Source organism: Peromyscus eremicus, chromosome 9 (assembly GCF_949786415.1).
Source record: "Peromyscus eremicus chromosome 9, PerEre_H2_v1, whole genome shotgun sequence".
NCBI lineage: Eukaryota > Metazoa > Chordata > Mammalia > Rodentia > Cricetidae > Peromyscus > Peromyscus eremicus.
In genome coordinates, this window is record NC_081425.1 from 35,980,228 (window position 1) to 35,996,627 (window position 16,400).

Genomic DNA, 16,400 nt, shown 5'->3' on the forward strand with positions numbered 1-16,400 from the left:
TTGAGCGTTTGAGAATACCACTTGAAAAGATGTTTTTGGAAAGTAATTGAAATACTACTTTATATGTTGTATTTGCTATGTGTTAGGTTAAAATATCTACAGTACACATGTCTTATTTTTTATTCTTTTGCTTGATAAAGTATCCTGAGAAAAGCAACATAAAAAGGGGAGATAGTAGACATTAACTCACAGTTCTAGGTTCCAGTTTATCATAGTAGGTGTAGGAGTTTGAATGAGAATGGCTCTCATACGTGCATATGTTGAATACTTGGTCAACAGCTTGTGGAACTCTTTGGGAAGGACTAGTTGTTGTGGCTTTGTTAGTGGAGGTGTGTCACTGGGGGTGGGCTTTGAGGTTTCAGAAGCCCAGGCCATTCCCAGCTAGTCTTCTCTACCTCCTACTTGTGGGTAAGAATATAAACTTTTAGCTACTGCTCCAGTTTAGTGCCCTTCTGCTGCCATGCTCCCTAACATGACAGTCATGGATCCTAACCCTTTGTAACTGTGAGCTTCCAAATCAAAGATTGTCTTTTCTTTTTAATATATATTTTTATTTTATAGTTAACTTAATTTCACATATCAGCCATGGATTCCCCCATCCTCCCTCCTCCCACCCCCCATCCCTCCCCCCAATCCACCCCCATCCCACCTCCTCCAAGGCAAGGTCTCCCCTGGGGAGTCAGCCCAGCCTGGTAGACTCAGCTGAGGCAGGTCCAGGATGTGGAGCAAGGGGAACACTCCTCCACTGTTGGTGGGAATGCAAACTTGTACAGCCACTTTGGAAATCAATATGGCGTTTTCTTAGAAAATTGGGAATCAACCTCCCTCAAGACCCAGCTATACCACTCTTGGCCATATAAGCAAGGAATGCTCAATCATACCACAAGAACACATGCTCAACTATGTTCATAGCTGCATAATTTGTAATAGCCAGAACCTTGAAACAACCTAGATGCCCTTCCACTGAAGAATGGATAAAGAAAATGTGGTACATATACACAATGGAGTACTACTCAGCAGAGAAAAACAATGACATCATGAAGTTTGCAGGCAAATGGATGGAACTAGAAAAAAATCATACTGAGTGAGGTAACCCAGACTCAGAAAGACAAACATGGTATGTACTCACTCATAAGTGGATACTAGATATAAAGCAAAGGATAACCAGACTGCAACTCACAACTTCAAGGAGGTTACCTAGTAAAGAGAACCCTAAGAAAGACACAGGGATCGCCCAATGACAGAGAAATGGATGAGATCTACATGAGCAAACTGGGGGTGGGGAGTAATGGAGGGCAAGGGTCGGGGGAAAGAGAGCTTAGGGGAGCGGAAGGTCCCAGCTGGATCAGGAGCAGAGTGGGAGAATGGTGAGGGAGATATCATGATGAATGAAGACCCCATGGGAATAGGAAGAAGCAGAGTGCTAGAGTGGTTCCCAGAAATCCACGAAGATTGTCTTTTCTAAGTTGCATTGGTTAGAGTGTTTTGTTACGGCACTAAAAAATAGCTAAGACAGTAGAGAAGTCAGGATGGTAGGAACAGGAATCAACTTGTCATATCTACAATCAAGAGCAGAGAAACAATGACTATTGCATGCTTATGTGCAGTATTCTAAAACAACTTGGGGGAAAAAAGATTTAGTTCTCTTACCCTTATAGGTCAAAGTCCAGCCTTGAAAGAAGTCAAGGTTGAAACTTGAAGCAGGAAGCTGGCTCACTCTTTGACTTGCTTACTCATAGGCTCGTTCTTACAGTCCAGGACCACTTGTCTTAAACCATCCCACTAGGAGCAGGGCCCTTATGCATCAATTTATAATCAAGACAATTTTACCATAGTAATGCCCACAGGCCAGTCTGAAATAGGCAATTCATCAGTCGAGGTGTTTCAGATGACTCCAGGTTGTGTCAAGTTGATAGTGCAAGCTCACTAGTACACACACACACACACACACACACACACACACACACACAGACATGAGTATGTGTGTACTCACATAGATATACATATACATATGAAAATTTAATATTGAATATGGTAAAGTGGTTCATCAGGTAAGCCTGATGGCCAGAGTTGGATCATGCAATGTACATTGTGGAAGGAAGAGACGGACTTCTGCAAATTGTCCTCTGACCTCTCTACATGTGTTCTGTTGTGTTCTGTGGATCTCTCTCTCTCTCTCTCTCTCTCTCTCTCTCTCTCTCTCTCTCTCTCTCTCTCAGACACACACACACACACACACACACACACACACACACACACACACATCACTTAACAATGGGATCCTGAATTGTATTAATGTAGATAAAGCAAGCTGAGTATAAGTATGCATTTGTTTATGCATGTGTTTATCTTTCTCTTTTTTAACATTTAAATTTATTTTAAAATTTCATATATTTGTTTTGAGTTTACATTATTTTCTCTCCTCCTTCTTTCTCCTACCCTTCCAGCATCCTACTACCCTGTTTTCTTACAGATTTATGGTCTCTTTTAATTATTATTGTCATCCCCCCCCCGTGTATACAAACAAACAAATATGTAAATAGAACCTGCTGAGTTCTTTTAATGTTGCTCATATTTATATGCATTTAGAGCTGAACACCTGGGTTAGATAATCAGGAGACTCATCCTTGAAGAAGACTGATTTTTTTTCTTAGTAGCTATTGCTTATCTGTAGTTTTCTTCTAGAGATGAGACCTTTTGAGGTCTTCTCCCACCCAAGCTGGCATGTCAGTTGGTGACCAGAGTGGCAGGATATTCCAAAAAGTGCATTAGTGGCACATACAGCCTGGGCTAACGAGCAGCTACCCAATTGGACACAAGGCTTGCACAATAAGAGAGAATTCATGCCTAGTATTTTAAGCTTATGCTACTATGTGGCTGGTGAAGCCATGGATCTTAGAAGAGAGCCTACTGCTGCTACTAATTTCTCTTGACTGTGGATGTTACTAGTTGCTTCAAGTTCCTGCCACTTTTGTTTACACATATACACTAAACAAGTAGCTATAAAAACATGGTAAGTCCTAGAAAGACTACTTACTTGTAGGGAACAAAAGAATTCTGCCTCCTCCACTGAAATTCATGAAGCTTGTTAAAAGCCGGTCGAAAGTAAGTTTTCAAACATAACTTGACACAACTGAATAGAAATAAAAACAATAAAAGTGGAGAGGTTGTGAAAGCTTCTGATGAGTGTGTAAGGAAGCAGAAACCCAGTAAAGGACAATAGGCAACTGCTTTAGGTATAGCAACACATGTAGATACTGAATAGAGAATGAGCTGCAGTTTAAGGGAGGAGGGACATGGACACATGGGCCAAGGCTGGTAAGATTAGGAGGTCCCTGGTGGTCATTTATAAGGACGATTGTGGGCGAGGATGTTGAGGAAGAAAACTGAAGGATATAGTGAGGAAAGTAGGTAATAGCTGTGTATGATGTTGGCCAGCTTTGTTGGTAAAAAGGAAAGAGATGAATCTTTCCAGAGTTCCCTCCTACTTCGTGTTTGAGACAGGTTTAGCGCTGTTTCATTTGAAAAAAGGGTGGGGAATCATGGCTCCATAGTAAGCCCTGATGTGGCAAGTTCTCAGGCCTTTCTACAGAATCCTTGAGCTTTGAAGGTTGTAGTAGAGACCAGTGGATTTTGTTGATGAGTGAGGTACGCAATGCATGGAAAAGGGGGAACAGAGAAACCAGGAACTTGATGTCAGCTGCTCCATGGCTGTGAACAGGTCAGAGCATTCCCACTCTGCAAAATGACCCAGAAATGATCCTGAGGTTTATGGCCAGAGAACAAACATAGAAACCAGTAAGTACATTCTAAAATTCAGGGTTAGCTCCCAGGTCCATAGCTTTGGCCTAATGTCTGTAAAAGTGAGGCGTACCACACCCTAAGGCATAAAAGGTAAAATATTAGAAGTATAAATTTTAATGAAGTTTGGTTATGAAAAAGACACTTGTAAAAAAACTGTATTGTCACTTTTGTTCTTAGGAATAATTGAAATGATGTTTTCAGTTATATAAATTTAAAAAGCTTTGGCTGTTCATTAAGAAATAATAGATTTCATTTTCTTTAAAATAAAGTATGTAATCTTTAGTGATATTTTCTTTTATGGACATATATGGACTGGGAAGACAGACATCACTAAGAATGACAAGTAGTTCACATGTTACAGATTTTTTTATACTAGCAGGGAAGTGACAGTCTATTCAAACTTCAAGTCGTTCAAGTGGTTACGTACATAGTACGTAGTTTGTGTGAAGTCTTTTTAGTTTTGAATTTTTGTTTATTAAGAAAATTTTTCATTCATTTTATACACCAATCAAAGATTCCCCTCTTTACCCCCACTTCAGCCTCCCCCCACAACCCATGAGCCAGGTATTGGGGTGAATGCTGAATGATCAGAGAAACAGAACAAGGCACATCCAACCTCACCTCACCAATTCCTCAGCTGCTCTTATTTCCTCAGACTGGAAGCCTCTGAGTCCTCATCTGAATGGATCTCAACTGAACTGCTGCTAAAAGCTAAAAGCTTAGAAAGGCTCTAGTTCCTGGTCCTCACGCCTTATATACCTTTCTGCTTCCTGTCATCACTTTCTGGGATTAAAGGCGTGTGCTACCATGCCTGGCTGTTTCCAGTGTGGCTTTGAACTCACAGAGATCCAGATGGATCTCTGACTCCTGAATGTTAGGATTAAAGGTATGTGCTACCACTGCCTAAACCTATGTGGCTGTTCTGTTTTCTGACCCCCAAATAAGTTTATTGGGGTATACAATATATCAACCACATTTCCCCTTTTTTTGTTTTTTAAAAAAAGTTATAACAAATATAAGAAAAAATGCAAACAATAAGTGTATACAATACTTACAGTCAAGAATTACATAACAATGTCTAGTCCATTCACATTTGACAGATTCAGACAAAAAACTCCATTATATACATTAACAATGTCCAGTCCATTAACATTTGAAAGATTCAGACAAAAAATTTATTTCTCATCCTATTTAAAATAGGTAGTTCTTTTTTTTGTTTTTTTGTTTTTTGTTTTTTTGTTTTTTGAGACAGGGTTTCTCTGTGTTGCTTTGCGCCTTTCCTGGAACTCACTCTGTAGCCCAGGCTGGCCTCGAACTCACAGATATCCGCCTGCCTCTGCCTCCCAAGTGCTGGGATTAAAGGCATGCGCCACCACTGCCCGGCGGTAGTTCCTTTTTAAAAGCAGATTGAATAGTCTAACTTTTTTTTTTTTTTTTTTTTTTTTTTTGAAAGGTTCTACATTTTATTACTGGACAAACTACTCCCCCAACTTAAAACACGACCAAGTCTTCAGGTTAAAATGTTGAACTCTACGTGGTAGGATTGCTTGATGACCCACAATTCTGTATAAACTCTGTCTTGCCATTGTGTGAATCCTTACAGACCCAGCTTTGTTCTCCTCCAGTGTCTTCTCTTGGAGTTGTACCTTATTTTGTTACCAGTTTTCATCCGAATCCACTGAGGAATAGGACGATTTTGCTTTTGTTTCTTGGCCAGGAATCGCTTGATTCTGAAAGTCTTGTGAGAAGACATGGTGAGAAGCCAAGTCAGGAGCCCACCGCACGATGGAGGAGGAAAGGAGAAGAGCTAGTCTAACTTTTTATCTTATCATATCCATATTCTCTATTTTTTTCTTTTCTGAGTAGATTCAAAAGTCTACCTTTTATCTTAATCATTTCTATATCTTCCCTTTTAAAAAAAATCTACCTTTTATTTTATTATTTTTATATCACATACAGTTTATGTGATAAATTACAAATGAGAAAAGACAATGTGGTGAAAAATATTTCTAATGATTTTGACAAAGAATTAGTACATAGACCTGCAGTGAGTTTGTGTTCATTGATTAGAAATGAAACTTCAAAGGAAAAAAAAAGTCAATAGAAAAATGGGCTAAGGATCTGAAATGCTAATTTATGAATAAATCCAAATAAATACATTAAGATGTTCAGTTCCAGATATTCAAATTAAAGTTATGTTACACCCTTCAACTCATTTTGGTATGAAAAGAATTACATTCATAGCTGATGGAACTGTAAAGTCACATAGTATTTTTGAAAAGCTACTAACAAATAAAATGTATATGCTTTTTGACTTAAGTTCTTCTCCTGAGGCTTTCTAATATGGACTAAAGTCACCAGCACTTGGAGGTATGTTAAAAAGGAGGTTTTACCTGCTAAATAGTTTATAATTATCCATAACTTGAAATATTGTGTCTAGAGTAAAATACTGGAATACTATCAGATATTCTGAAGAACTTCCAAGAGGCATAAAACTATTGGGGAATGTATGATACAGAAAATTAAAAGATGTTTCACTTGAGGAACTTTTCCATGTGTATTTTTATATGTGTATACATATATTGGAACTGTATCATAGCATTGCCATAAAAATATAAAAGTGCATTGATCATGTTGTACCTGAGTAACCTTATGATATAACAGGAAATAGATAAACTAATGGAGGATTTCATTACTATGTTTTAGTAAAAAGCATGTCTTGATAATGAATAAAGAAAGATATTAAGAGTTGGAAGTATTGCTTGGATAAGCAAATGAAAAGAACAAGTTTGGTTCCTTTCAGAAGCCAATTTATTATTAAAATTTTGTATTAAAATGATTATTATTTAAACTGCTATATTTTCAGTTTCACTGTGGAAAGCAATATTGGCACTAACCTTGGTTATTTTTGTAATTTCTCATACTAGCTATTTATACATCAGTACCTGGCCTTAATTAAATATTGGTTCGAAAAGAGAAGTGTATGCCTATTATACAAACATATCAGGCATACTCTAATAGTTAGTTATATGTACTGGAAGATGCCAATAAAAAACAGATTTTGAATATGAAAATAGCCTTTTAGGATACCTTTGAGAATATTAATTATATTCATGCAGTAAGCATATTATTTTTTATCAGAAAGCTATTAAATTATTCATTTTGTTATGTTTTGGTTAGCTTTATATTCAGTACGGAAATATGCATCAAGTAAGACAGATGATTGAGCAAGTCAGATTAAATGTAAAATGTCAGTTGAAGATTAAAGAGACAAGTAATTATCAGTCTGATTTTAGATGGGTTGAAACTCGTATTGGCTCATGTTGTTCTCATTTCTAAGATTTCATCCCCGACAGGGACAGTGGTTTGGTTATGTTTTTCAAGCCAACCTGGACTGTATGTAGATGTGTGTCAGACACATAAGCCTACCACAGTGTTGTTCACCAGTGAGTTCTAGACTGTTCCTTTTCTCGCTCAGTGACCTTTATTGGTGGCTGGTATTGTGGTGGACCAGGTGAGAATATTTACATTCTCACTACCAATTAGTTCTCTATTCTCAGGAGGTGATTTCTAAAAGTTTACCAGCAACATAATCTCATTTAATTATGAATCAGGGTTAAAATTAACTAGAAAATGGTTTTCAATTCCAACATTTAATTTTGATTCATCAGTTTAAGTAAAAAATACTTGTAGCACATGAGATACTTATTTTTTTTACATTTAAAACTTTATTTATAAAATATAATCGAGTCATTGATTACCTGTCTTATCATTAGTATCAAGGATAGGATAACCTAGTTGCCTTTTGAAACAAATGGCTTATTGCTCATGGTACATACACGTATGTAGCAATGACCTTTTAAAGTTTATGTTTTAAAGTTGGGCTGGAGAGAATGCTCAGCAGTTAAGAGCACTGGCTGCTAATCAGAGAATCTGGTTTGGTTCCAAGCACTCACTTAGCATCTCACTGACAATTATCTGTAACTTCAGTTCTAGGATATCCAATACCCTCTGGCTTCTGTGGGCACCAGGCATACATGTGGTGCATAGATATACAGGAAAAGCAATCATATACGTAAAATTAAAAATACTATATTAAATTTGCATGATCTCTGAATTTTCTTGATATGTTTTATGAAGAATAAAGTGTTAATTTTGTAAATATCTAATGCATAATTTATACATGATAATAATTGTTCACTTTGAAATACATCCTTTGGAGCTGTGTGTTTTTTTTTTTTTGTTTTTTTTTTTTTGTTTTTCGAGACAGGGTTTCTCTGTGTAGCTTTGCGCCTTTCCTGGAACTCACTTGGTAGCCCAGGCTGGCCTCGAACTCACAGAGATCCGCCTGGCTCTGCCTCCCGAGTGCTGGGATTAAAGGCGTGCGCCACCACCGCCGGGCGGAGCCGTGTTTTAAATGATATCTTTTATTTTAGTGACCACTATAGATCTTCTTTTTGGTTGTCTGTTGACCAATTAGAAAGATAATTATCCTTCCTCCTCTGTGTATACCTGAATTCATGTTGTTCTTTGTGTACTTTTGTAGTGTATCACTTTGGTTGCTGAGAGCATTGATGTTTTTCTCTTTCTGTTAATTTAGTAGGTGATTTAGCATTTAGTAATACTGCCTACAAAGGCAGCTTGTTTAGAAACTGCTCTAGGAATTAATGAAAATTGCTTTTCAGTCAAATCTGGAGATGAAAAGAATACCTTAGCTGTAGATACAGGACAAGTGTCTGTGTGGTTAGTTTTAGTTGGTGTCATGTTTACCATGTTTACTGTATTTTAGATTCTCCTTAGTACTGTAGCACTTGAGTAGTTGACATTTTCTTCCCTTCTACTTATGCGCATCTCCTTGTTTCTCCACATGGGTCGTCAGGAGATGTGCTTGTTTGACTTCAAATGTCAAGGTTTAGGAGGTCCAGTCAACAGATGCAGAATCAGTGCCCTGCCTATTAGTGAAAACAGTATACCATTGGAATATGTCTCCTAAGCATTTGGGAAACTAACCAGAAATTCTGCTTGTTTTATTTCTTCTGTAGTTTTCAACATGTAGAATACATTAGATGTGCAGCAAATGCATCTTGACCAAATGAGTACAATTCATGGTTTAGACCAACAGTCCTTACATGGTTATTGCCAAGGTGGGACTTTCAAAATTCTTTTAAATAATTATAAGTTCTGCTGGAATGCATGAATTAGCATTTAACTGGGATTGTTATGTCTGGTAGAATTAATTAAAGTGGGAATTGGAGGTTAAAATTGTGAGAATTAGAAATATCGGTTGGAAGGAGATAAACCAGGTGTGGGGGTACATTGCTGTGATCCCAGAACTCCTGAGGCTGAGGCAGGTGGATTGTTTTGAGCTTGAGGAAAGCCAGTGATACATAACAATTAATTGTCTCAAAAAGCAGGAGAGAGAAGGAGAAGGAAAAGGAGACAGAAGTGTTGAAGGACAGGTAGGATTAGAGCATGTGGAGTGTTTGTGTGAGGCCCTCGCATAAAGATGTGTACACAGAGTGTACACATGCTATATTTATATGGATGAGACATTGTTCCTTTTGTCTAGCGTGAAGCACCCGTCAAACATGAAAGTAGTTGGAAAGGAATGCTTTTAGTAAATTTTGAGTTTTAAAATAATCCACAACTAAATAATTTTGAGATTGTTTGCAAAATGCTCTTTTGTGCCTGCCTACTAACAGGAGAGATAATTTTGCCTATGTTTTGTTTTTTTTATGGATTAAAAAATAAATTGACACAGCAACCTCATGCTGCATTCTAAGTATGTTGCCTAGGCTAGCCCTGAACTCACTTATGCCTCAGCTTCTTGGGTGCTGGGATTGCAGGTGTGAGTCATCATATCTGATTTATAGTTTATCTTTTAAAGTGCCTTGTAGATAGAATGTTCAGTTTTCTTGACTGTCATGAAAAAACTGTTATGTACAATTCTGTTAACATTTTCCCCTTGTATCATTCTTGATTATATTTTAAGGCTGTAGCAGAATGTGAAAGATGCATTCTTTCTTAGAGGTTTATCTGAACGTGGCTTCCTGTCTCTGCAATTTTCTAAGCCTCCTCTAAGGTTATTTGTGGCTTCCTTACAGGTGCTGTAGTGTGTTAACTGTATTTCCATCTCAGTAGTGAGTTCCTTTTACCTGTTGTTACTGTGGTATGGACTTGGAATGTTCCTAAATACCCCCCCACCTTTTTTTTTTTTTTTTTTTTTTTTTTTTGTGCTGGAGCTTAGTTCCCCGGCCATGATGCTACTAAGAGATGGAAGAACTTTTAGGGTGTAGGTTCTAGTTTTAATTACAACATCAACAACAACAACAACAACAACAACAACAACAACAATGATGTTATTGTGCCTTGGGAGGGAATACTGACTCAGATTCCCCACTTCCTCTGTCTTTCACTTCTAGGCCTTGTGATGTGAGGTGGACCCAAAGAAACAAGACCAAGAGATCACAGAGTGAAATTTCTGAAACTCAGCCCAAATCAACCTCCCTCTTTTAAAATTGATTTCCCTCAGGCATATATTACACCAACTGGAAAACACACTAGCTCAGTTGGTAAAAGTTTGTAAGCAGAGGCAGAGTTTTCTGTCTCGATTGCCTGTTCCCAAATACCCAGCTGCTTCCTAAATTACCACAAAGAGGCTTATATTAATTATAAATGTTCAGCTGTTAGCTCAGGCTTATTATTAACTACTTCTTACATTTATATTAACTTGTTTTAATGATCTATGTATTACTACATGGTCCGTGGCTTTACTGGCTCTCTGGCATCTTACCTCTTGGGCATCTGGCTCTCATCTCTCTCGACTCTGCCCATCTTCATCCGAATCCTCAGTTTGATTGTTCTACCTATCTTTATCCTGCCTTGCTATTGGCCAAACAACTTTATTATTAACCAGTGAGAGTAATACATATTTACAACTTATCGAAGAATCATCCCACAGCAAACGTTACTTCCTTAGTGTGGAGTATGTGCATTTCACGTTCCGATTTCTATATATTTGTGTTTCCATACTACCCACATTCAGAGTTTGTGATGTAGTTATGCAGTTCTTAAAACACACCAGCTCTTTCCCTTATCTGTGACTTCTCCCATGTTAGTGCTGTTCTACTTTTCAGTCTCCATCTCTTGAGAACTGGTTTTGAGGGCTGGAGATATAGTCAGTTCATTAAGTGCTTGCCTTGTGTGATGGTTTGAAAGAGATGACCCCTACAGTACGTTTTTGAAGATGTGGTCCCTAGTTGGTGGCAGTTTAGGGAGGCTTTTGAGGTATGGCCTTGCTGGAGGTATGCCACTAGAAGTGAGCTTTGAAGTTTCAAAAAACTCTCATCATTTTAAGTTTCCCCTTTCAGCATCCTATTTCTTTTCTTCAATAACGTGCCGTGATCTTGGTGTTTTATCCCAGCAACAGAAGAGCAACTAATATACTTTGTAAGCTTAGAGAACTATCGATCCCAAGAACTCATATTAAAAATGCTGGAGCCGGGTGGTGGTGGCACACACCTTTAATCCCAGCACTCGGGAGGCAGAGGCAGGCAGATCTCTGTGAGTTCGAGGCCAGCCTGTCTCCAAAGCAAGTTCCAGGAAAGGCGCAAAGCTTTACAGAGAAACCCTGTCTCGAAAAACCAAAAAAAAAAAAAAAAATGCTGGGCATGGTAGCTAACACTTATAATTCCAGCACATGGGAGGTGGAGACTGATTGATATCTCAGGCTCCTTCAACCATCCTACCCTGTCTCAAAAAAAAAAAAAAAAAAAATCAATGGCCTGATGAGATTCCTTAGCAGTTATGAGCGCTGGTTATTCTTTCAGAGGACCAGACTGTGATACCTAGCATCCACATGGCGGCCTACAGCCCTCTGTATCTCTAGTACAGGAAGATCTGTCATCCCTTTTGTCTTTCCTGGGCAGTGCATACATGTGCTACACAGAAATACATGCAAGCATGTGGTCGTTGTGTGTCTCCCAATATATTGTGCACCCTAATACACTTATCTGTGGTCAGAGAACAGAACAGCCACTAGATAGACATAGAGGCTAGAAAATGGTGCCACACACACCTATAATCCTATCATTTAGGAGGCGGAGATCCATCTGGATCTCTGTGAGTTCAAAGCCACACTGGAAACAGCCAGGCATGGTGACACACTCCTTCAATCCTAGGAAGTGATGGCAGGAAGCAGAAAGGTATATAAGGCATCGAAGACCAGGAACTAGAGGTTTTTAAGCTTTTAGGCTTTTAACAGCAGTTCAGTTGAGATCCATTCGGATGAGGACTCAGAGGCTTCCAGTTTGAGGAAACAAGATCAGCTGAAGAGTTGGCAAGGTGAGGTTGCCTGTGACTTGCTCTGTTTCTCTGACCTTTCAGATTTCATCCCAATATCTGCCTCTGGGTTTTTTTTTTATTAAGTAAGATCGTTTAGCAATTTGTCTACACAAGCAAAATATCCATTTACATAAAGTAAAAATAAGTAAATATTGATAAAACAACCCAGTCTAAACAGTCCCTGAGGAATAATACCCTAGATTGTCTTGTGCCCTCCACAGGAGGTTCACATGTGCTTATACACCCGCAGATACACTTGGAGACACACAGACACAAGCATTCACACAAGAGACCTAGTTTTGAACCGTATCTACTAGGAAAGTATTCACTACCTTTTTTTCTTTCTATAGTATTATAATAGTCCCACCTCAAGGCCTTTGTGTAAAGTGGCAATAATTTGTGTTTCATCCTTTTTACTTGCAGAAGACTAGATTCATATCCAGCCTGTTGTACTTTGTAACCACTGGATGTCCTTTCTTACCCAATGACATCTCGTTGTCAGACTTTCATTCATTGTTGAATCTAGTGTTTAGTATAATGGTACATGGCAGGTATAGGCACATTTTTATTGGCTCTTTAGACAGATAATTGGGTTTTATAGACCACCTTAGAAATGATCAACTTAAAAAGTTGTTAGAAGTCTATTAATATTTAACTATCACTTTTGTTAATGTTCTTAGACAAAGTATAGTAGATTAGTAAATTTAGATCAATTAACCTTTCATTTATTTAAGGATTATTCATGTAGTATCAATTTGATATTTTTAAAAGATATGTATGTATGTACATATGTATGTATGTTATCTATCTATCTATCTATCTATCTATCTATCTATCTATCTATCTCTATCTAGTCAGGGTTTCTCTGTAGCTCTGGCTGTTCTGGAACTCAGTCTGTAGACCACGCTGGCCTTGAACTCCGAGATCTGTCTGCCCAGTGCCGGGGTTAAAGGGGTGCACCACCACCACCACCACCCGAGCCAGGGTCTGTTCATAACAGCAGAGATTTGGAGAAAGAAATGCTGCACATTTCTGCCTTTTGTCTATCACTTTAGTTTTGAGTGAATATGAGAACAACACACTATTGCTGGCTCTAGCTGCTTCTGCTTTGGATATTTCAGTATTTCCAGCTTCTTTCTACATCCTGTAGACCGTGGGCCTAGCCTTCCTTCTTGTATTTGATTTATAACTGCTTACTGTGATGGCACTAGAAGTGTGCTCCAAATGTCCTTCAGGTCTGCAGCTGCCAGTATTCTGTCAACCACACAACAGCTTTCTTACCCAGAGCAGATCTGACTTCTGAGTCCATAACTGGTCATGATGGAGTGTGATCCTACGATTTCCTTTCTCTTCTTTATGTATCCTCTTGCATTCAACCATTATTTTTGTTACATAAAGAGTAATCTAGAATGTGTATAAAATTTTGTACTTGTTCCCCACCCTTTTATTTTATTTTTTAAATGTGTATGGATATGCCCACACACATGTCTATGCACCACTTGCAAGCATTGTCTATGGAGGCCAGAGCAGGGGTGGATCCCTCACACTGGAATTACAGATGGTTGGGAGCTTCCATGTCGTTGCTGGAGTCAAACTGAGGTCCTCTGCAAGAGCAGTCCCTGCTCTTAATCACTGAGCCATCACTTTAGCCGCTGTACTTGGCTTTCACAAACGTGCTTGCTCATAGGAACAGATTCGATTTCTAGAGTGGTGTGTACGTACAGGAGACAGGTGGTTTCCTCTTAAATCATGAAAAAGGAAGGGAGACTTCAACTGTCAATGTTACCAGTGACATTTGTAAGTACAGCTCAGAATCATGGAGGCAAATAATTGCACAATTACCTGGAGGAACTGAAAGCAAATTGCCTGATTTTGAAGACTGGAACATCTGGTGTTTTCTCAGCCCCCATCCCCTTTTAGTAAATGCCCAAAGAAGTTTTGTTGTGCTTTTCTTTTTATATAAACATAATCAACATAATAAAGAAGATAATGAACCAATGACTACGAGCTTCACTGTGTTATTCTATCTGCTCAGATGTGCCAAGCAGATCTTTAGCCTTCATTAAACCCTCAAATAGAGAGTGGCAAATTAGAGCATCCATGTTTATTTAATCAGCTCCTCCCCTCATCGTTGGGCTCTTTTTAAGCCTTTTAATCAAAGTTTGTTGCTCAGCTGAAACTAAATATTTTTCAATTCTGAAGAGGGTGACTGGGAAGCAAGTGGCCTATGTGGTGCCATGTAAATTTGCCTTTTGTTGTTCAACCAGGAAACACATGATGTTCCATATTAACTTTTAAATGACTTAACCCAAAACTAAAGTTTTAGGAATAGTTTGATTTAAAAGTGGCCATTGTAGAAATAGTATAAAACCTAGAGAAGTTATTAATTTTAAAATGATTTTCAATATTTAGTTTATATTCATGTTGCAAAATTCACAAATAATCATACTACTTGATGAGTTGTTTCTGACTAAACATACCATGCCATCAGTATTTCAGGTGGGAACACGGATGCCTGTATGTCTCTTTCCTTTCTTCTCCCCCAGATAGCTTCTAAGATTGCAGATTGGGCTATCATCCCCAATTTTAAATCTTTTAAAATAAAGTTTTCCCTTGTGTTAAAATTCATACAACACAATAGTCATCACTGTAAAGCACACCATTCAGTGGCACTCAGCATCTTTGTCGTGTCATCCTGCTGTCACCCCTGACTAGGTCTAGAACATTTTTACTTACCTAAGAAGAGTGACCATGCCCTCCAAACAGTAGCTTCCCTCTTTTTCTCACTGAAACCCCCTCCAGATGATTCCTCTATAACCCTGTTGTCCCTTTCTTACTATTTTGCCCTTGATCTCTTAGGATCATCTTGTACAGTTGGAAGAGCTATTTCTCTAAGAAGCACAGATTCCTTTTATTGGAGGATGGTATTGAAAAATATAACCTGTGTGTTTTGTCTTAATGTTATGTCCTTACATGTAGACCTTTTCAAGCTGAGCTTGGAAATATGTGTGTGTCTGCCTTTGAAAATAATGAGATACACATGTACACAAATGGACAGGCAGCTTATGGTATCTGTGCAGGGCACTGGGACCGGTATGCCCTTGAGTTCCAAAATGTGAGGATGTAGCATGAATCTTAAAAGTTCTTATTAATAAAATCAAACCTGAGCCAGATAATGGGGTGAATACTGGAAGGTTAGAGAGACAGAACAAACCACAGCTAACCTCACATGGCCAACTTCTCGGCTGGTCTTGTTTCCTCAGACTGGAAGCCTCTGTGTCCTCATATCCGAATGGCTCTCAGCTGAACTGCTGCTAGAAAGCCTGAAAACTTAACCAGGCAAATGCTTGACCAGCCAAATGCTTCCAGTTTCTGGTCCTCACGCCTTATAAACCTTTCTGCTTTCTACCACCACTCCCTGGGATTAAAGGCTGCTTTCTGGGATTAAAGGCGTGAGTTACCATGCCTGGCTGTTTCCAATGCGGCCTTGAACTCACAGAGATCCAGAAGGATTTCTGTCTCTGGAATGCTAGGATTAAAGGCTTGTGCTAACATTTTCTAGCGTAAGTATCTTGTGGTTTTTCTGTTCTCTGACCCCAGATAAGTTTATTAAGGTACACAATATTTTGGGGAACACAATACCACCACATGGGGATGCTTAAGTCAATTTTATAAAATGGTGTAATGTTTGCAAATGACCTGATTGCATCCACCCATATTCTGTAATTTTTTAAATTGGTTCCTAATCATATTGATGAGTTCCAATCACTTGTATATTACGTATGTTACCAAAGAATAATGTTATTGGTTGTTATTTTATCATTTAAGTAATAATAACAAGAAAAAAGTCTGTTCATGTTCAGTCCAGAGGCAAACACTTGATAGGCTGTTGGTAGAATTTATGTGTGCATGGAGTGAGGATTTGGATTGCTGATTGTATATCTGTATATGGAAAACTCATGTATGTATGTATGTATGCACACATTTCTATGTTTTTATTTCCCTTTGTATATGTATCTCTAACTCTACTCCCTCCTCTCCTTTCTCTATACATGAACACATGCACACATACACACTCACACACACACATACATGCTGTGGGATGTTCTTTTCTGGCAAATGTGTTGCTGATTGGTCAATAAAACACTGATTGGCCATTGGCTAGGCAGGAAGTGTAGGCGGGACAAGGAGGAGAATAAAGCTGGGAAGTGGAAGGCTGAGTCAGAGAGACACTGCCAGACGCCACGATGACA

The 16,400-nt window shown here is 38.5% G+C and overlaps 2 protein-coding genes across 2 annotated transcripts in view; one reads left to right on the forward strand and one right to left on the reverse strand.

Annotated features, from left to right (window-relative positions):
- The window catches only part of Diaph3 (diaphanous related formin 3), a 242,421-nt gene that overhangs the window by 37,553 nt on the left and 188,468 nt on the right, over positions 1 to 16,400 (forward strand).
- LOC131919193 (large ribosomal subunit protein eL39) lies at positions 5,255 to 5,605 on the reverse strand. The gene has a single exon (XM_059273280.1). It carries the CDS (start codon positions 5,555 to 5,557, stop codon positions 5,402 to 5,404), a length of 156 nt encoding a protein of 51 aa, XP_059129263.1. The 5' UTR covers positions 5,558 to 5,605; the 3' UTR covers positions 5,255 to 5,401.